This window comes from Melospiza melodia, chromosome 22 (genome assembly GCF_035770615.1).
Source record: "Melospiza melodia melodia isolate bMelMel2 chromosome 22, bMelMel2.pri, whole genome shotgun sequence".
In the NCBI taxonomy this organism is placed as follows: domain Eukaryota; kingdom Metazoa; phylum Chordata; class Aves; order Passeriformes; family Passerellidae; genus Melospiza; species Melospiza melodia.
Genome location: NC_086215.1, coordinates 2,165,745 through 2,183,833, shown reverse-complemented (window position 1 = coordinate 2,183,833; position 18,089 = coordinate 2,165,745). Strand labels below are relative to the sequence as shown.

The window sequence follows — 18,089 nt, the reverse complement described above, 5'->3', positions numbered from 1 at the left end:
GCAGCTTCCTCAGCAGTGCCTTGTCCCACAGGTATGGGGCACTCACATTTGGAAATGTCCAGAAATCCATCCCGGCCTCCTTCGGAGCCAGGGCTCCGGCCACAGTGCGCAAGATTGCCGTGCGGAGAACGGCCCAGGTGGGACAGCACTGCACCTCAGGGCAGGGCAGATAGGTGGGGAGGAAAGGGGGCAGCAGGAACCCCTGGGACTGCTCTTCTGCATCTCCCCAAGTGCTTTGGGAGGCTCCAGCCACAGGGGAATGGTCAGCAGCTCTGGCCCAGCACAGCCAGCAATGGCCTGTTCTCCCTACAGCCTTGAGCACAGGATGCCTGCCCCGTGCGTGGCTGTCCATCCCATTGTATCCTTCTCTCCCAGTACATGTTTGGGCCCAGCTCTCTTGCCATGTCCCACTGTTCCTCTCTCCTCCTCCAGGTCTTCTACAACAACAAGGGCTACCACAGCATGCCCACTTACCTCAATGCCCTCAACAATGCCATCCTGAGAGCCAACCTGCCCAAGAGCAAGGGCAACCCTGCTGCCTATGGTGAGGATCTGCGGGTGCTTGAGAGCAGGAGCATGTCAGGAACAGCATTAGGGTATAGTCCAACCAGGCTCCAAAGTGCAGTGTCCACCTTGGGCCAAGCAGGCTAGTGTCCAGCTGGAACAGGGGTTCACACACCTCAGCTCTGAGATATGAGAGCTGGGACGAGCTCTTTGCCAGGCCTGGGCTGGACTGTCCCAAAGTGCTGCCTGGAAGTGCCTGGACTTGTGACATGTCTAGGGGTGCTCTCCAGTGAGGGAAGGGCTTGGCACTGAGGTGCTGAGTTGCTTCAGAGAGCCCAGCTCCTCTTGAGCTTCAGGGTGGAAGCCCATCCTGCTCAGAGCCAGGACCAGGCAGATGTGGGACAGGGCTCTGTGTCCCAAGCCAGTTTTCATGCTTCCATGTTTCTTCTTGGTCGTTGCAGGCATCACAGTCACAAATCACCCCATGAACAAAACGAGTGCCAGCCTGTCCCTGGATTACCTGTAGGTCCAAGGAGAGGGTCTGAGGGAGGGTGGCTGTCCCATGGGAGGTAGGGGGCTTTTTACTGGTGGTTGCATGGGAAGATGGAGGCTTCTGCTTCACAGGCTGCATGGTGGGGAGAGACAGGGTGGCTGTGATGTGGGAGTCCATGTTCCATGCCCTGATCTGTGCACAGTGACTGTCCCACACCAGGGTGGGTGGCCCTTCCCAGGCAACTGAGGGTGATGGATTCTATATTCTCCTTGCTCCCCATCCAGCCTGCAAGGCACAGATGTGGTGATTGCCATCTTCATCATTGTGGCCATGTCCTTCGTCCCAGCCAGCTTTGTGGTATTCCTGGTGGCCGAAAAGGCCACCAAGGCCAAACACCTGCAGTTTGTGAGTGGCTGTGACCCTGTCATCTACTGGTTGGCCAACTACATGTGGGACATGGTAAGTGGGACACGTGGCCCCACTGGCCTGGCCTCCGGGGCTGTGTCAGGGAGTGGGCAGTCACAGATGTTTCTGTCTTCTCCAGCTAAACTACCTGGTGCCAGCCACGTGCTGCATCATCATCCTGTTCGTGTTTGACCTCCCAGCATATACCTCTCCCACCAACTTCCCTGCTGTCCTGTCCCTCTTCCTGCTCTATGGGTATGTTGCTCAGAGGGCGGTAGTCAGGAGGCACCAGGGATGCCTCCAGAGTCTTATGGGGTGGTGGTTTTAAACTAAAAGATAGCCATTTAGACCAGATATTAAGAAGAAATTTTTCATTATGGGATCAGTGAGGCCTTGGCACAGATTGCCCAGAGAAGCTATGGCTGCCCCATTCATGGAAATGTCCAAGGCCAGGTTGGACAGCTTGGAGCACTAGTGGAAGGTGTCCCTGCCCATGGCCAGGGACTGGATTAGATGTCCTTGAAAGGTCCTTTCCAATCCAAACCATTCTGTGATATTCTGCAGCCCCCATAGCTGGTTGGAGTGCAGTGGCTGTGAGGGCTGGCATGGGAGAGCCTGGGAACAGCAGGATGAAGATGGGCAGTGCCAAGGCTGCCCCTCTGCTGCCATACTGATGTGTGCTGCTTCTTCTCACCTCCCCAGCTGGTCCATCACCCCTATCATGTACCCAGCCTCCTTCTGGTTTGAGGTGCCCAGCTCTGCTTACGTCTTCCTCATCGTCATCAATCTCTTCATTGGCATCACAGCCACTGTCGCCACGTTTCTGCTGCAGCTCTTTGAGCACGACAAGGTACGGCATTCACAGCTCTGCCACCAGGAAGGGAGATGCTGCCATTCTGTCTGTGAGGCAGCTCAGGCCAGGAGGGACCTCAGGAGGTTTCTGTTTCCAGCAGGATCAGCCATGAGACCTGACTGGGCTGGATCTTGGGGATCCTGCTCCTACCACTCACTTGGGGTTGGTGGATGGTTGTGTTCTCTCTGCTGTCCCCACAGGACCTGAAGTTGGTGAACAGCTACCTGAAGAGCTGCTTCCTCGTGTTCCCTAACTACAACCTGGGCCATGGCCTGATGGAGATGGCCTACAATGAATACATCAATGAGTACTATGCAAAGATTGGTATGGCCTCTTATTCTCTCCTTCCCTTGTGCCAGGGCATGTGGAGCTGGAGGGGACCCTGATGCTGGCACATCCCCTCTGCCTGCCCCATGGGGGTGTCCCAAGGCCCAGAGCAACCTGGAGCAAAAAGCCAAGGGGGTGGTTTAGATGGGGCACAGAAGAAGACACAGCTGAGGCTCAGCTGTGGCATGGTGCCAGCATTTCTGAAAGTGGTTCCTTGGGCCATCCCAAATAGCAGCCCCATGGGGAGAAGACGGTGTGAGCCCTGACAGAGGTGTGTGGTTCTGCTGCTGCTGCACACTGCCTGTGGTGGGCCATGGCAAGGCTATGGTGGATCTCATTGGCAGCATAGTGTAGCTGTGGTGGGCCATGGTGGGTCTGTGCTGTGACAGGAGGGATGGAGGCTGCCGGGATTCTCCTTATAGACAGGGTTTCTTTGGGTCTGCACTGCCCAACCAACATAAGCCTTTTGCCACTTACAGCTTCATCCTGGCCTCAGAAGCTCCCCTGCTCTCTGTTTTTTGAGCAGCTTCTGTACATAATCCGGGTGCTGCTGACATTGTGAGGGACAGTTTTGGGTCAGGGTTTGACAAATCCCTCTGATTCCGCTCTCAGCTGGGTTGATTCATCCCAATGAGGTTGAAAACTTGCCAGACGATTTCCACAGCACCCATGCTCTGAGAGGGCATTGTGTTATGATCAGCCCAGGCAGCTGTGGTGGGTGAGCATGGGAGCGGTGTCATTGTCATAGGTCAACTCAGGAGGGACAACCAAGCTGTCTCCATGGGAAGGTGTCCCCAGCTGCTCTATGCTCTTCCTCCTCTTCAGGGCAGTTTGATAAAATGAAATCACCCTTCGAATGGGACATCGTGACACGGGGGCTTGTTGCCATGACAATTGAAGGCTTTGTTGGCTTCTTCATCACCATCATGTGCCAGTACAATTTCTTCCGGAAGCCCCAGTGAGTGTGGCACAGGGCAGGGATGTTGGGGTAAAGATTTGCCGTTGGCACCCTTGAGCTTCAGGCTGCCTTTCTGGCAGTGTTGAGTGGGAGCTGCCTGGTCCTGTCAGGGGTGCAGCTCCTGGTCCCACATTCCCCCCTGCCTCTGCTCCCTCCCACAGGCGCCTGCCCGTCTCCACCAAACCCATTGAGGATGACATTGATGTGGCCAATGAGAGGCACCGGGTCCTGCGTGGTGACGCCGACAATGACATGCTAAAGATTGAGAACCTCACGAAGGTGGGGGCTGCATCAGGCTGCAAGGAGATTCCAGGGACCAGCCCAGCCCAGGGATGTGGGTGGGGCAATGGGTCCAGATGGCTTCTGGTGTGCTGAGTCCCCATCCCCTTCCCTGCCAGGTGTACAAGTCCCGCAAAATTGGGCGCATCCTGGCTGTGGACCGGCTGTGTGTGGGTGTGCGCCCTGGGGAGTGCTTTGGGTTGCTGGGTGTCAACGGTGCAGGCAAGACCACAACATTCAAGATGCTGACAGGGGATGAGAGCACCACAGGTGGAGAGGCCTTCATTAACGGACACAGGTAAGGTGGGCCTGGGGGCTGCCTGCTTTCCTGGGGATGGGATGGGGTCTGCTTGGAAAGCTTCCAGGGTAAAGCAGCATGAGTGAGCTTGTGTGTCCCAGTGGGACTCGGCAACTTTGTGTCCTCCTGGGTGATCATCTGCCTGGGATGTGGGTCAAGAGACAGTGGCCCTGTGCTGAGGCTGCCCAGTGGGGTTTTACTTGGGGGAAGATGCTCCAGTGTAAAGGCATGTGAAAGGGGGCTCAGCAGCAGTCCTCACAAGAAGAATTCTTTCTTCCCACAAACGCTCATTCCTTTCCCACAGCATCCTGAAGGAGCTCCTGCAGGTCCAGCAGAGCTTGGGCTACTGCCCCCAGTTCGACGCGCTCTTTGATGAGCTGACAGCCCAGGAGCACCTGGAGCTCTACACCCGCCTGCGTGGCATCCCCTGGAAGGATGAGGAACGGGTAGGGCTCTGGGCAAGCAGTTGGCAGCATCCGAGGGCTGGTGCTGTGCCACAGGGATGGCATCTCACTGGACAGCAGTGGCAGCCTGAGCCAGTGCTGCTGCTCTCGTGGCAGTGCCACCCTAGCAGTGTGCCCACGTGGGCTGCCAGGGCCAGGCACATGCACTTGCAGGTCCCCACCAGTGCTCATGGCTCTGCCAGGGGCTGCCGTGGGGCTTCCCTGATTGGAACTTGGCTAGTAGTCCCCTCAGCAGCTGATGTGCCACGGAGCCCAACCCCTGCCTGTTCTGCCAGCCCTGTGGCCTTGGCAGGATGACAGCAGTCCCCCATGCCTTGCAGGTGGTCAAGTGGGCACTGAAGAAGCTGGAGTTGACCAAGTATGCAGACAAGCCTGCCAGCACCTACAGTGGGGGCAACAAGAGGAAGCTATCCACAGCCATTGCGCTCATTGGATACCCAGCCTTCATCTTCTTGGTGCGCTCTGAGGGTAGAAAAATTACTCCAGGTGGGAGGTGCCCAATCCCCTTCTTCACCACACACCATGCATCTCCTGGAGTGTGGGATGGTGGCCTGAGCTGGACTCAGGACAGGAAGGGAGTGGCAGGGTCCGTCCCAAGGCTCGCATGTCTGAGGGTGCTGTCTATCCCCCAGGATGAACCAACCACAGGGATGGACCCCAAGGCACGGCGCTTCCTCTGGAACCTCATCCTGGATGTCATCAAAACGGGTCGCTCCGTGGTGCTCACGTCTCACAGGTCCAGAGGGGTTTTGTGCTCATGATGCCTCCAAGCCTGAGGTGCTGTGTGGGAGGGAGAGGGCTCCCCAGCATTTGGCTCCCCAGTCCCTGGCATGAGGAGCAAGGGGAGCCTGGGACACACCCTCTGTTGCATTCTCTCATCCCTGGTGGTGGGGCCATTGCACTTGGGTGATGGCCTGGGAGGCCCAGCTCTCCACCTACCCCCACCACAGCCCTGGCACTGTTCTCCAATGCCCTCCTCTGAACCCTCCCTTGTCACCTCAGCATGGAGGAGTGCGAGGCCCTCTGCACCCGCCTGGCCATCATGGTGAACGGGCGGCTCAAGTGTCTTGGCAGCATTCAGCACCTGAAGAACAGGTAAGAGCCTGGCAAGAGCTCAGAATGCCTGCATGGGGCCCAGCAGCCTGTGTTCCACTGGGCAGGAGGGGGCTGGATCCCCATCGTTCGGTGACAGTGTGGCATCTGTGACAAGATACCAGCCCTCTGTGTGGGTGCTGCTCTAGAGGTGGGCAGGAGTAGGGTCACTGAAGTGCCCTGCCACTGACCTGGTGTCCAGTAGTGGCTGAGAGCATGGTCCCCTTCCATAGGGTCATGGGGGAGCAGATGAGAGGACAGGTCCTCATTTGGTGCCTTGTTCCTGTGCAGGTTTGGTGATGGCTACATGATCACAGTGCGCACCAAGTCCAGCCTCAATGTCAAGGAGGTGGTGAGGTTCTTCAACCGTAACTTCCCTGAGGCTGTCCTCAAGGTGAGCTGCCCATGGTGGCCATGCTGTCCCCTGCCAGCCCCCACTTCAGGGCAGAAGCAGCCTTCATCCTCCATCAGGTGATGGGAGGGAGTCAGGGAGTGAGGGCTCAGTGTCCCCTCTGTGATCGCCTCCCAGGAGCGTCATCACACCAAGGCCCAGTACCAGCTGAAGTCAGACCAGATCTCACTGGCACAGGTCTTCAGCAAGATGGAGCAGGTGGTAGATGTGCTGGGCATTGAAGACTACTCTGTCAGCCAAACCACACTGGACAATGTAAGACTGGGGACAGCATGGGCAGCTGGATGCTTCTCCCCGGGGAGTGCCAACGTGCCAGGCAGGATTTGCCTTTGGGGCAGGGGTTGGAGCTAGATGGGGAGTATGGTGACGGCCACCACACAGCAGGATGCCCTGGGTCCTGACCTTGCAAGCATGGGATGGAGGTGCTTGCAAATACCTGAGTCTCCTGCCCCTTTGTCCTCAGGTGTTTGTGAATTTTGCCAAGAAGCAAAGTGACAACCTGGAGCAGCAGGAGACCAGCCCCAGCTGTGTCCTGCAGTCCCCCCTGGAGCGTGTGCTGAGCCTGCTGCGCCCCCGCACCGCCCCCACTGAGCTGCGGGCCCTCGTGGTGGAGGAGCAGGAGGACCTGGAGACTGATGACGAAGGCCTCATCAGCTTTGAGGAGGAGAGGGTGAGAGGTTGTCCCCAGATCTGGGTGTTCCTGGTCCCACCTGTGTCTGTATCACAGGCCCTGGGACTCAGTGCTGTGACACCACAGAGGTGACAAAATGGAGTGGCTGGGCCTGGGAGGGGTGGGGGCTCCCTGCTCTGCCGCCTGTGCCAGACTCTGATGCCCTGGGTATGCTGGCTGAGTGGGCAGCCCCTGAGCCCTGCCTATCTCCCTGCCCAGGCTCAGCTCTCCTTCAACACGGACACGCTGTGCTGAGACCCCAGGGACAGCTGTGTTGTCAAGCCACCAAACCCTTTTGGCCTCTCCCCTCCCTTTGCCCCGTGGAGTGGAGTTGCCACAGCTGGAGCCACATGCCAGGGAGGACACAGTGGGTACGGCAATGCCTGGATGGACCTTGGAAGCCACCACTGGGGTGGCTGTTTCCCCCTTCAGCTCTGGAGCAGCATCACCACATGGTGCTGGGGGCATAGTCCTCAACATGCCATGAATGGAGACTCAGAAGGAAAGGACCTGGCTTGCTGCCAGCACTGCCAGCCCCACTCACTTTGGGGCAGACACACAGGCCTGTGAGCAGTGCCTTTGGACACTCCTGTTGCACTGACTCTGGGGACCTTTGGCTGTAGGTACCTCCCCAGGCCTGGCCCCATGGAGCTAGAAGAAGGATGGCTGCATCCACATCCCCCTGGCTGATGCTGCCCTGGGCACCACTGGGCAGGTGCTCTGGTCCTTCACCCATAATTGATTTCTGTCACCAGCGGGATGTCACTGGGAGTCTTGGCCTCACTGGTACGTCCTGCCCACCCTGGGGTCTGTTCGCCCTGGCCCTGCCTGGCCTTGGGCACTGGCTTCGTCCCCAGGCAGCAGTGCTGTTGCAGAGGCATGTGGCAGCGTAGAGGGGTGGGTATTTCACAGGGTATTTCACATGCTGGCACCAGCTGTTTCTCCCCTCTGCCCCTAGTCATGTCACCCACCCTCAAGTCTCTGATCCTGCCTCCTGCCTGCCCTCACCACTTGCTTCCCCTATCACAGGGCATTGCTGCAGCTCTGCCACCTTTCTGCTGTGTCCCTTTCCACTTCACTTGTGTCCTGACACTTGTTCCTCAGTGTCCAGCCCTGTACGGGAACCAGCTGCACTAGGTTCTTATTGTTGGGTCACTGGTGGTACTGGGAGAGGGGTTGCAGCACCCCAGCTTGGCTTTGGAAGCTGGTGGTGGAGTGGCCTTAAGGTACGAGGTCGGGACAGTCGCGGTGGGTGCCAGCAGCCTGGCCGTGGTGCCTGGGGTGGTGGGGAGGGAAGGATGGACTGCAGAAGTGGGACTGGCAGTGTCACTGGCCAGCAGTGGGCACCCCCTTAGTCAGCAGTGCTCCTCCTTTTTGCAGAGGGTCCTGCTGCCCTGTCACCCACAGGGACCATGGCTGGCGCCTGCAGCTCTCAACAAGTTGCAGCTGTGCCCAGAGGTGGGCCTGTGATGCTGACCTGCTCCCCTGCTGGGTGCCACAGTCTTTGGCAATCCCCCAGGGCGGCTGTGCACCTTCCTGGGGAGCAGCCATGGTCTGTCTGCCCTGTGCTCCGATGCCCTTTCTGCCTTCCTGGCACAGGCTTGGCTGGAGGCCCTGAAGAGCACCAGGCACCTCAGCTGGTTGCTATGGGAGGTGGAGAGAGGCTGGCTCTGGCCCCCCTTGGGCATAGGAGCAGGGCCTGACCTCAACTGTCCCCATGCCCCCTGGTCCTATCAGGCCCATATACCACCTGCTATGGATTGTGATACAATATACAGTATTTTCGATAGGGGGAAAACTGGGAGAAGAAGCTCTATTTTCAGATTTTTCAGACCATTTTTTTAAATGGCATATGGGAAACTGGCTGGATCTGGGATGGGTTGGAGGGCACAGGGGTGCAGCCCCCACCAATGTGCCCCTGCTCCTATGCTTGCCACACTCTGCCTTCCCCAGGGGATGCTGGGGGACAAGCCAGCTCAAAGTTTGCCGTTTGCCATCAGGGAGAGGGGATAGTGTCATCTCTGAGTCCCCAGCTGTCACCTTGGTGGCACCCTGGAGCACCCCAGAGTGGGCAGTGCTGTTATGCTCTGGGCTTTATCCTTGCCCCATACCTGCCACAGTACACTCTTGTTCCAGGTTCCAGAAGAGCACTGGCACCCAGTCACAGTGTCTTCCCTGTCCACCCAGTCTTCCCCCTGCCACCATGCCATCATTTGCATGGCTTCTGAGGGTCAGTGGAGGTGCCCACACAGCCTGGGTGGCCACAGTGGCCGACCTGCCCGGGCACAGTCGCTGTGCTAGAGTCAGTCCAAGGGTGGAGCAGGAAGGTAGCACCCCAGGGCAGGGGTGGCTGCTGCCTTAACACTGTTCACTTGATTGAGTTTGGCCCCGCTTCCAGCCTTGCCTCCCCCTCCACGTCCTTGGCCACCAGCCGCGGGCATGGCGCCAGTGCCATGCTCAGCCGCGGGCGTGGGGCCCCTGGGGGTGGGGACATCTTGGAGCTGCCTGTATATTGCTACCAAACAAAAAGAAGATGAAATGTGAAAATAATGACCGTTTTAAATAAAAAATAATAACTGAATCCATTGAGGCTGTGTAGTTGGGCATGGGGGGAATGGCAGGGCTGGGTACCTGGGAGGGCCTGGGCTGAGGAGGAGAGTGGCAGTGCCCAGGGTGGGGGTTCAGGATCCTGCTATGGGCAGCGTGTGCTGGGGCACAACACAGGTCTGTGCCCAGTGCTTGTCGTCATTCAAGCACTGTGGGGTGGTTGGGGGTACAGGCAGGAGTGGCAGCAGCTGGCAATGCCACCAGCTGCATTACCGGCCTGGGGTTGGCAGCAGCCACCGTGGCAGGGCCCCACAGCAGGGCGTCCTGTCCATGCCATGGGGCCAGGCGTGGGTGGGAGCGGGTGCACCCTGAGGAGGAATGTGGGCTGGGAGGGGCCGTGGTTTCAGCTGCGGCACTCGGAGTACAGCAGTACAGCAGCAGCCGCCGCGCAGCATGGCCGAAAAACCCCAAATCCAGCTCTTCATCAAGGTGAGGGGGGTCCTCAGGTCAGTGCCCCAGGCCGCTGGTAGCTCTGGCAACCAACTCTGGCAGTGCTGTGGTGGGGTGGCTGGGCTGCCCCTGTCCACTGCAGTGCCCAGATGTGGGCACTGGGCAGGCAGGGGGGCAGATAGCGGGCAGTGGGTCAGGCACTGGGTAGGCAGTGGGGCTGACAACAGACAGTGGGGCAGGAAGGGGACAGCAGGCAGGTGGGGGGGATAGGCAGCAGAACAGGCAGCAGGCAGCTCGGGCTCTTTTCCAGGGCACGCTGCTTGCCCTGGAGGCACAGGGGCTGTGGGTGCTAAACCTGGGGAGGTTGGACCAGGTTCCCCCTGAAAACAAGGCCCAGCAGGCCAGCACCACAGCATCTGCCTGCACCTGCCAGGCCCTTCCCTGCCACCACCTGGCTAGGGCAGTCTGTCTGGCTGTGCAGGCCAGGACAGAATTCACATGGGATTGTGGCTGGGGTTGGCAGGGCCACCGGTCTCTCTGTTACCTTCCTCTGGCACATCTCTGCTGCTGGACTGTCCTCTGCTACTGCCACCCCTGCTGCCACACCTGCTCTCAAGTCCTTGTCCTGCTGACACTGTGAGGCTGTCGCAGCCTGGATGTCCTTGTCCCCAGAGGGTGCCAGGGCCAGCACTTGCTGTGCCATGTGGCTGCTCTGGGGTGTGGCACTGAGGCTCAGCGAGCAGGCAGGGTCAGGCACAGGAGCTGGCGCCTTACCGTGCGTGGCAGGTGCCATGGACAGCAGCACAGCTTGCCAGGCTGGGCTGGGGCATGTGCCCTATCATCTTCACCCTGTACCCTCTGGGACAGACCCCACTGAGACCATGCCAGGGCGAAAGGGCAGCTGAGCTCTCCTTCTGTGCCCACAGGCAAGCGAGGACGGGGAGAGCGTAGGGCACTGCCCCTTCTGCCAGCGGCTCTTCATGGTGCTGCTGCTCAAAGGGGTGCCCTTCACCCTCACCACTGTGGACGTGAAGAGGTGAGTGGTGGCCCTCTCCCAAGGGGTGCCAGCCCTGGGGCCAGGATCATGGATCAGGATCAGGGTGGGAGGTTGGTAGGTCCCCACCACTCTGGGAAGGGATGTGAAGGGTGGGGCATTATGGGATGCAGGGAGCTTTTTGTACCTCCCCAGGTGACCACTGGTGCTTGGGGGAGGTTGGCAGGTATTCCCTTGGCCACACACTGAGGCAGGAGGGGCCTGAGGGCACCACCTTGTGCACCAGCCCACCAGAACTCCCTTTGCTCGGGACACGTGCACAGTATGAACACACACACACACACAGTGCCCTGCAGAACCCTGGACATGCCAGGCATCAGTGGTTTACCCATCTCCCACAGGGCACTGGACGTGCTGAAGGACTTCGCTCCAGGTGCCCAGCTGCCCGTCCTCCTCTACAACGGCGAGCCCAAGACCGACACCATCACCATTGAGGAGTTCCTGGAGGACCAGCTGAGCCCCCCCCTGTCAGTGGCTGGTGCCGCCTTGAGAGGAGGAAGGGGCTCCCCTAGAGAAGGGCAGGACAAGCTGGGGGATGAGGGGGCTGACAGCACATGAGCCTGTCAGCCTCTGGTACCTGCCTCAGCTGTGCCCATATCCCCGCAGGTGCCCCAGTCTGGTCCCACAGTACCCGGAGTCAAGCCTGGCTGGGAATGACATTTTCCACAAATTCTCTGCCTTCATCAAGAACCCGGTACCTGCCCAGGACGAGGGTGAGGAGCGGGTGGGGGACCACCCCATGCAACCTCTCGGGTGCCACACCCCAAAGCTTAGCCGGGTCACACTGAGCTTTCCCAGTCCCCCCACCGAGTCCACAGTCAGGTCTGTCCAGGCACTGCCCTCTCTATACGGGCTATGCCAGGCCTCTGTGGGAGGGCAGAGGCAGGTGCCACCCTGAGCCAGGTGGGAAGAGGCTGACAGGTGCTGCCTGGACACCTGGGCTGGGCTGGCCTGGCAGGAGGCCACAGCAGAGCAGGGCTGTACTGTGACCTGGCCACCCTCCCTGCAGCGCTGCAGCGGAGCCTGCTGCGGGCCTTGCTGAAGCTGGATGAGTACCTGAGTGCCCCTCTGGAGCACGAGCTGGCCCAGGACCCCCACCTCCGGGTCTCCCAGCGCCATTTCCTCGATGGAGACCACCTCACACTGGCTGACTGCAACCTGCTGCCAAAGCTCAACATTGTTCAGGTAAGCCACGGGCATCCCAGCACCATGCCCTTCTCCTTTCCCTGACATCCCTATGCCCTGACTTTCCTCTTGGTACCTACAGCAAGCCCCTGCTCCTTTCCCAGTTGCTCTCAGTTCTGTGCCCTCCAGCATTCCTCTCCCTGGGAGCTTGGCCCAGCACCATGCCCTCCCACAGATCCCACTCCTCTCTGCATCCCGAGTGCCAGCCCTCCACTGTGCAGTGCCATGAATGTCCCTGGCTCCCTGCCACCCTTCCCAGCTGGTGCCTGCCCTGGTGGTAGTGGCCTCCTTGGCACAGCGTCAGGCAAGTCTCCCCCGTTGGTACCCACAGGTTGTGTGCCAGCACTACCGCCGCTTTGGGATCCCCAAGGACTTGCGGGGCGTGTGGCGGTACCTCAACAGTGCCAGCGAAACCAAGGAGTTCAAATACACCTGCCCCAATAGCCAGGAGATCATCCAGGCCTATCGTTCTGTGGTCCGGGCACCGCAGTGAGCCGGGCACGTGCCCTGGTGGGTGCCAAGGCTGGGGTCCGGCAGGAGGTCAGCGCCCACCCTGCCCCTGCCTGCTCAGGAGAGCTCTGCCACTCGCACCCAAATTCCCTCCACTGGCACACAGGTGCTGGCAGCAATCTGCAGCGCACTCAGCCCCTCTTGTGCCACCCACCCTTCCTCACAACCAGGACAAGCTCTGTGGCCCCTCGAGCATCAGGATGAGGGCAAACGGGCACGGCCATGGGCACCATCGGTGCCATAGCTGTGCCCAGCTGAAGGCAGGGGCAGAGTTGGGGACAGCAAGCTGCCCTGCAGCCACTTGCACAGGCAGGCAGACTGTGTCACCCACCTGGGCAGCAGGCACCACAGGGTGCCCTCACACCTGCACCAGGTAAGAGGACCTGGCACAGCCATAGAGACCTATGAAGGGAGCTGGAGGGGGATAGCACAGGTAATGGACACAGGTCAGTTCCCCCCAAAACTCACTATTAGGAAGCTCTCAACAGACTTTGGGGTTGTGAAGCAGGGAAAGCACAAGTAAAGCTTCAGAGTTCCTGGAAATCAATAAAAGCTTTGCAAGTAAGACCAGTGTGAGTCTGGAGTGACCACCCCAGCAGCTTCTCCCTCACAAGGCTTCGTACTGACATCCTCATCCTCTGCCAGTGCCCAGCAAGGCAGAGCCCATCCTCCCAGCTCTCCAGAGGGGCTGACCAAGTCCCAACCACACACCTGTCAGCCTACTTGCAAAAAGCTGGCTGGGAAGGGAACTTCTCTGAGGCTCAGACATCTGGGTTTAGCTGAAACAGGCCCAAGGCTTCCTGAAAAGGGAGAGGCAGAATAGACAGACGCACTCAGAGAGAGCAGCTGGCTAAAAACACCTTTACTGGCAAGAAGCAAAGCACAGGTGATCTTTCCATGGTATCAAAGCTCCATCCAAACTCCACCAGTTTGTGGTAAGTGAAGTCAGGAGCTGGTCCCTGCCAGCAGGGAAGAGCTGCAGGGGATAAACCCACCATGCTGGTGTCCCCTCTGCTCCATCTGTCCCCCCAAAGGGGAAAGCTGGGGGCTGGCTGCCAGGTACTGCTGCCTCTGTTGTCTCCCTGGGTTGAGGAGCTCAGCAGGTCCAGAACAACAGGGACACCTCCTCGCTCAGACACAGGGGACCATAGGGCTGTCATCAGGGCACAGGACAGCACCCATCAGGAGTCCTCGAAATTCACTCCAGATGGTGCCTTCTTGCTGGAAGGAGAGGGAGGAAACATCAGTCACAAGCCCCAAGCCCTGCTGTCACATAACTTTGGAGCAGAGCCCACAGGGTGCCCAGCGAGCAGCATCCAGCCCCAGCACTGACCTTTTGAAACCAGGGTTAATGAGAGACTCCCCCGGTACCTTCCTTTTGCCTGGCAAAGCTGAGCCAGAAGCCTTACTCTTCCTGGGGCTGGGGTCTGCCTCAGTGAGGAACAGGCAGGACACAGATTACAGGTTACCCAGGAGCTCTGGCTGCCCTGCCGGTCCCTCCACGGTTGGGGGGAGCCTCCGGGAGCCCAGCCTGGCAGGACCAGCAGCCACAGAGGGCAAGAAAGGGCCAGACTTGGCCTCCTCTCCCAAAAGGAGCCATGGATCCACACAGCCTCCAGTCTGGAAGCAAAGGAAAGCCTGCCCTCCTCCTGAGGCTGGCAATGCCCAGCCTTTGACCTGAGCATCCCAGACACCCTGAGAGCCACCACACTAAGCCCTGCCCCTGCTCTGCCTGGAAGAGCACCAGGACAACAGGTGGCTGCCAGCAGCCAGAGCTGAGGGCACTCAGAGTGTCCTGGAGAGCACGTGGATACAGGACCAGCAGCCTCCAGGAGGGAGAAGACAAAAGACTGCAGGAGCAGGGCAGGTGCCCCTGGCAGTGCCTACCTGGCAGGAAGAGCTGCTGGCTCCGGGCAGCGTTCTTCTCGGGGCTGCAGGAAGATGCTAACGTCTGCACTGCTACTGAGACAGGGGCCAGAGCCGAAGCTTGTGACAACGCCCCCTAATTCCGCATGCAGCAATTCAAGCCTCCCTCAGTGAGCTCCCTCCACAGCCAAACTGAGCCCCATTCTCCTCTCAGCACTTCCATCCAGACTGCTGCTGCTCCAAAATCTTTCCAGACCCCTCAGACAAAAATATCTATAAGGCGACCCTGACATTCAGGATGCTAGTGTGGTGCTGGCCATGAGAACAAGGGCTGTGTTTCCACACAGAGACAGAGCACCGTGTCCTCCCGGCCTAGCCCCAACAGGGAAGTGACGGGCAGCAGCTTTTCCGCCGATCTACTGGGACCGGTGAGAAGAAACCACCTGGGTTGAAGCCCTCTCCTGCTGCGGCTGAACTGGGGCACCTCGGGCACGTTAGGTGGGGGTGACGATCCCATGAAGGTGGCAGGAGCTGCTAGCCCTCCCCTCTTCTAAACCCACCACGCACCTTCCAGGCGCCTCTGCAGGCTCTCGATGCAGCCGGCCATGCCGAAGAGCAGAGCCTGCAGCTGGCTGCGCGCCTCGGCGGCGGGCAGCTGGGCAAGGGCCAGGGCCGGGCACTGCGGCTCCTCCGGCAGCCGCAGCGTGGCCGAACCCGGGCCCAGGCTCAGCGCGGCGGCTCCGTGATCCAGGGCGGCCCTGCGGGGAGCGAGAGTAAGGGGAGCAGGAGAGAGAGGGGCTCCGGGCGAGGTGGGCCTAGGGTGGGGGGTGCCCGTAGCGAGGGAGGTCCCAGGGCGGCGGCACCCACCTGAGCATCACGCCGTGCTCCTCCGGCGGGCACCGCTGCAGAGGGACAGGAGGAGGAGAGCGAGTCCAACACGGCCCAGCCTGGGTGCAGATCCCTCCCTGCCCCTCCGGCACCCCGGTCTCAGCCCCGGGCTCTCCCGCCTCCCCCTGTTCCCCCCGGTACATACAAAGCCGAGCGCCGGGCAGCCACCGAGCTCCCCGGCCCAGACCTCCATCGCGTCGGTCACACTGCAGGAGGAAGCAGCTCAGGCCAGGGCTGCTCGATCCCAGCCCGCCCCCCACCTGCTCCTTCTCCCGCCCCAGCTCTCACTAGACGGCGCCGTCGGGTCCGCAATAGCAGAGGAACCGGCCTGTCCCGGTTCGGAGCACATGAAAGGGCCCCGCCGGTTCCGCCATGGCCGCGGCGGAAGGGGCGGGTGGCAGGGGCGGGTTCTGCCCCGGGCCGGGTCCGGCAGCCTCGCCATGGTGAACCTGGGCGTGCGGCGGGTGGAGGACGATGTGGCCGCCAGGCACCCGGTGCGCCCCGCGGGGGACGGGCTGGGGGGCCTGGGGGTGCGGGGGGAAGGGGGTCGGGACTGAAGGGGTCGGGTGGGCCTCCGGCCCTCGCGCTGATGCCTCCCCGCAGGCGCTGCAGCAGTACGCGGCTTGCCAGTCTCACGCCTTCATGAAGGGCATCGGCACCTTCTTGGCAGGTACGGGCCGGTGCAGCCACCCCGGCATCCCCCGGGCTGTCCTTGGCCGCTCCGCGGGGGCAGTGGGGATCCCGTTCCGGCCGTGTCCGGTAACCCCGGCCTCGGTCTCGGCAGGCAGCGGGGCCGCCTTCGCGGTGCAGAGGATGGCGCGGCAGAAGCTGCCGTACAGCCTGCAGTGGAGCCTGCTGTTGGCTGCGGGTAAGCGCCCAGCCCGAGCGGTACAGAGTGGTGTTTGCCACTGTTATGGGGGCTCGTCTCTGGCTCCAGCCCCGGTCCCCAGGGCTCAGGAGGGTTCGGGGCAGCAGGTGCTGCTGGCACTCCCAGGAGCACCTCGGCTGCCCCAGCTGCAGGGTCCCTCGGAAGCTACGTGGTAACCAGAGCTGAGACGCAGAAATGCTCCAACTTCTGGATTTATCTGGAGACAGGCAAGTCCCCACAACAGTTCGCCGTGACTGGTGGATTGTCTCAACCCGCAGGTACAGTCATATCTTCCTACTGCTTTGCCTGAGCTTGTTGTGCCTGGTTCTTCCCTGCTGCAATAATTACTTTGCTGTCCTGTAATTTAGCTGGTGACCGTGTCATTGCCAAAATCTCATTATATAAGTCCCACACTGGCACCCTGCAGCCAAGGGGTGCGAGCAGGAGCACCCATGGCAGGTGGAGCTCCTTACCTAGTTTCATGTCTCCCCTGTCCCTCTGTGCACCTGGCACAGTGGGTTCCTGAGCAGGGCTGGCGATGTGGGCTGGGTGCGCTTGCTGCTGCCTTCTGCCCTGCCTGCTTTGGGTATTCACAAAAGCCAGCACAAATGGCTCATTTGCTGGAAGAGGAAGGAGAAGGTAAGGGATGGAGAGAGCAACTGAGGTGTGGAGGGATTTGCTGCCCAGTAGGGTGGGCAGAATTGGAGGGGCATCAAGACAGCAACTGCTGGACAATTCTCATTGGTGCTTGCTGATTTCTCCCATACATACCTTGAGCTTCCAAAGCTAGGCCAACTTGAAGAGGCTTTACGTGCTTCACCAAGGCTCTGTGGTTCTTTGCCCACGTTTGGCAAACCCACCAGGGTAGTTGGAGGTCCAGGGAACTTGTACTTTCTTGTTGCAGAAAACCTCTCTAGTGCAGAAGAAAGGGACGGCGCTGCAACACTGGTGAGGAGGAACAGGTACGGTGACGTGGTGGAGTAGCCAGCAGAGCATAGCCTGCCGTGCCCATGTCCCACTTCACCCCTCCCTGTCTGCCCAACCTGACACTGCCCATGCTGACTGTGAGGGTGGTGGGCTTGGTGACACTTCTGGAAAGCTCTGAGGACTTGATCCTGCCAGAGACAGCATGGTGGAGGCACCTCAGGGATTGCTGCCTGCCCCATGGCCTCTGCACATTGCACTTGGGGTACAATAAAAGTTGAGAGCTGAATGCACTTGTTGTGGATGAGGTGAAGGGCAGAGCAGGTGGCGAATGTCAACCTGAGGCAACCTCTGCAGTGAATGTTGGAGCAGAGAGCTCTGGTCCCTCTGTGGTGATGGCAGTCACAGCCAGTACTTGGATTGCTCTGAGACTGCAGGTGCAGACCGGTCTGGCTGTGTCACCTGTTTCCTGAGCCCAGCCAGTCCCCATGTGCCTTCCACCATAGCAGCAAGGCTTTTCATACCTACCTGAACAGGCCAGAGCTGAGTCCCACAGCTGGGTGGCCTCTGGGGTGTCCCCTTCCCCTGCAACAGAGCTGACCATGTGCCCAAAGCCCCTCTCTGCAGTGCTCACCTGTCACTGGCTAGTCCCAGATTGCCCATCCGGATCCATAACTACAAGGTGATGGTACTGTCTCAAATCCTGTGCACACAGTGGGGCATGTGGGGTTTTTCCATGTCAGACTCCGAGTCTTGACTAGGTCAATTGTCTGCTCTTGGTGGACGTCCAGCTCTGATTCAGCCGCAGCTGAGTTTCTTAGAAGAGGAAACTCAGCCTGAATTCTGGGAGCTGCCCAGGTTCTTAGAGCAGTGTTTCAGCTTCAGGAACCAGAAGTGCCTTCTCCATATGACATACATAGACAGGCCCTGAACATCACCACAGGAGGGAGTCCCTGTGCTGAGGAGATGAGCTTGTGGGGGAAGCTGGGCTTGGAGGTTCACAGCATCCTCTGAACTGGAATCAGGTTTGCCCTGTGCAGAG

At 59.8% G+C, this 18,089-nt stretch overlaps 4 protein-coding genes across 10 annotated transcripts in view; 3 read left to right on the top strand and 1 right to left on the bottom strand.

Annotated features, from left to right (window-relative positions):
* Nucleotides 1-9,336, top strand: part of ABCA2 (ATP binding cassette subfamily A member 2) — a 35,048-nt gene extending 25,712 nt beyond the window's left edge. For all 5 annotated transcript variants that reach the window (XM_063174592.1, XM_063174593.1, XM_063174594.1 and 2 more), the window contains exons 32-49: nt 32-137; nt 433-544; nt 966-1,026; nt 1,282-1,456; nt 1,542-1,657; nt 2,105-2,252; nt 2,456-2,579; nt 3,408-3,540; nt 3,702-3,819; nt 3,939-4,117; nt 4,422-4,563; nt 4,902-5,036; nt 5,214-5,317; nt 5,584-5,676; nt 5,965-6,067; nt 6,203-6,340; nt 6,549-6,755; nt 6,975-9,336. In XM_063174592.1, coding sequence (XP_063030662.1) covers nt 32-137; nt 433-544; nt 966-1,026; nt 1,282-1,456; nt 1,542-1,657; nt 2,105-2,252; nt 2,456-2,579; nt 3,408-3,540; nt 3,702-3,819; nt 3,939-4,117; nt 4,422-4,563; nt 4,902-5,036; nt 5,214-5,317; nt 5,584-5,676; nt 5,965-6,067; nt 6,203-6,340; nt 6,549-6,755; nt 6,975-7,010 — 2,230 coding nt within the window. In that variant the 3' untranslated portion in view covers nt 7,011-9,336. The remainder of the gene's footprint in view (nt 1-31; nt 138-432; nt 545-965; nt 1,027-1,281; nt 1,457-1,541; nt 1,658-2,104; nt 2,253-2,455; nt 2,580-3,407; nt 3,541-3,701; nt 3,820-3,938; nt 4,118-4,421; nt 4,564-4,901; nt 5,037-5,213; nt 5,318-5,583; nt 5,677-5,964; nt 6,068-6,202; nt 6,341-6,548; nt 6,756-6,974) is intronic.
* A 344-nt stretch (nt 9,337-9,680) lies between these two features.
* Nucleotides 9,681-13,066, top strand: CLIC3 (chloride intracellular channel 3). The gene is made up of 6 exons (XM_063174683.1): nt 9,681-9,791; nt 10,679-10,788; nt 11,148-11,273; nt 11,413-11,519; nt 11,816-11,991; nt 12,323-13,066. Exons 1-6 carry the CDS (start codon nt 9,681-9,683, stop codon nt 12,482-12,484), a joined length of 792 nt encoding a protein of 263 aa, XP_063030753.1. The 3' UTR covers nt 12,485-13,066.
* Nucleotides 13,067-13,348: 282 nt separating this feature from the next.
* Nucleotides 13,349-15,723, bottom strand: PAXX (PAXX non-homologous end joining factor). The gene is given in 6 exon segments (XM_063174684.1): nt 13,349-13,928; nt 14,389-14,460; nt 14,935-15,125; nt 15,235-15,269; nt 15,401-15,461; nt 15,544-15,723. Coding segments are annotated over 6 exon segments (741 nt in total). The 5' UTR covers nt 15,630-15,723; the 3' UTR covers nt 13,349-13,632.
* On the top strand, nt 15,669-17,336 carry TMEM141 (transmembrane protein 141). Of its 3 annotated transcripts, none has more exons than XM_063174688.1 (5): nt 15,669-15,749; nt 15,859-15,925; nt 16,040-16,123; nt 16,276-16,401; nt 17,028-17,336. In XM_063174688.1, exons 1-5 carry the CDS (start codon nt 15,696-15,698, stop codon nt 17,105-17,107), a joined length of 411 nt encoding a protein of 136 aa, XP_063030758.1. In that variant the 5' UTR covers nt 15,669-15,695; the 3' UTR covers nt 17,108-17,336. The 3 variants fall into 3 exon arrangements, with proteins under 3 accessions (XP_063030758.1, XP_063030757.1, XP_063030755.1); XM_063174687.1 differs by having other exon boundaries at nt 16,270-16,401; XM_063174685.1 differs by having other exon boundaries at nt 16,231-16,401.
* The last annotated feature ends 753 nt before the right edge of the window (nt 17,337-18,089 follow it).

Coding starts and splice junctions, on each gene's coding strand:
- CLIC3 (XM_063174683.1), top strand. CDS start 9,681: ATGTGGGCTGGGAGGGGCCGTGGTTTCAGCTGCGGCACTCGGAGTACA. Junction 11,274..11,412: donor GACCAGCTGAGCCCCCCCCT/GTCAGTGGCTGG, acceptor ATATCCCCGCAG/GTGCCCCAGTCTGGTCCCAC. Junction 11,520..11,815: donor GGTACCTGCCCAGGACGAGG/GTGAGGAGCGGG, acceptor CCCTCCCTGCAG/CGCTGCAGCGGAGCCTGCTG.
- TMEM141 (XM_063174685.1), top strand. CDS start 15,696: ATGGTGAACCTGGGCGTGCGGCGGGTGGAGGACGATGTGGCCGCCAGG. Junction 15,750..15,858: donor ATGTGGCCGCCAGGCACCCG/GTGCGCCCCGCG, acceptor GCCTCCCCGCAG/GCGCTGCAGCAGTACGCGGC. Junction 16,124..16,230: donor GAGCCTGCTGTTGGCTGCGG/GTAAGCGCCCAG, acceptor TCGGGGCAGCAG/GTGCTGCTGGCACTCCCAGG.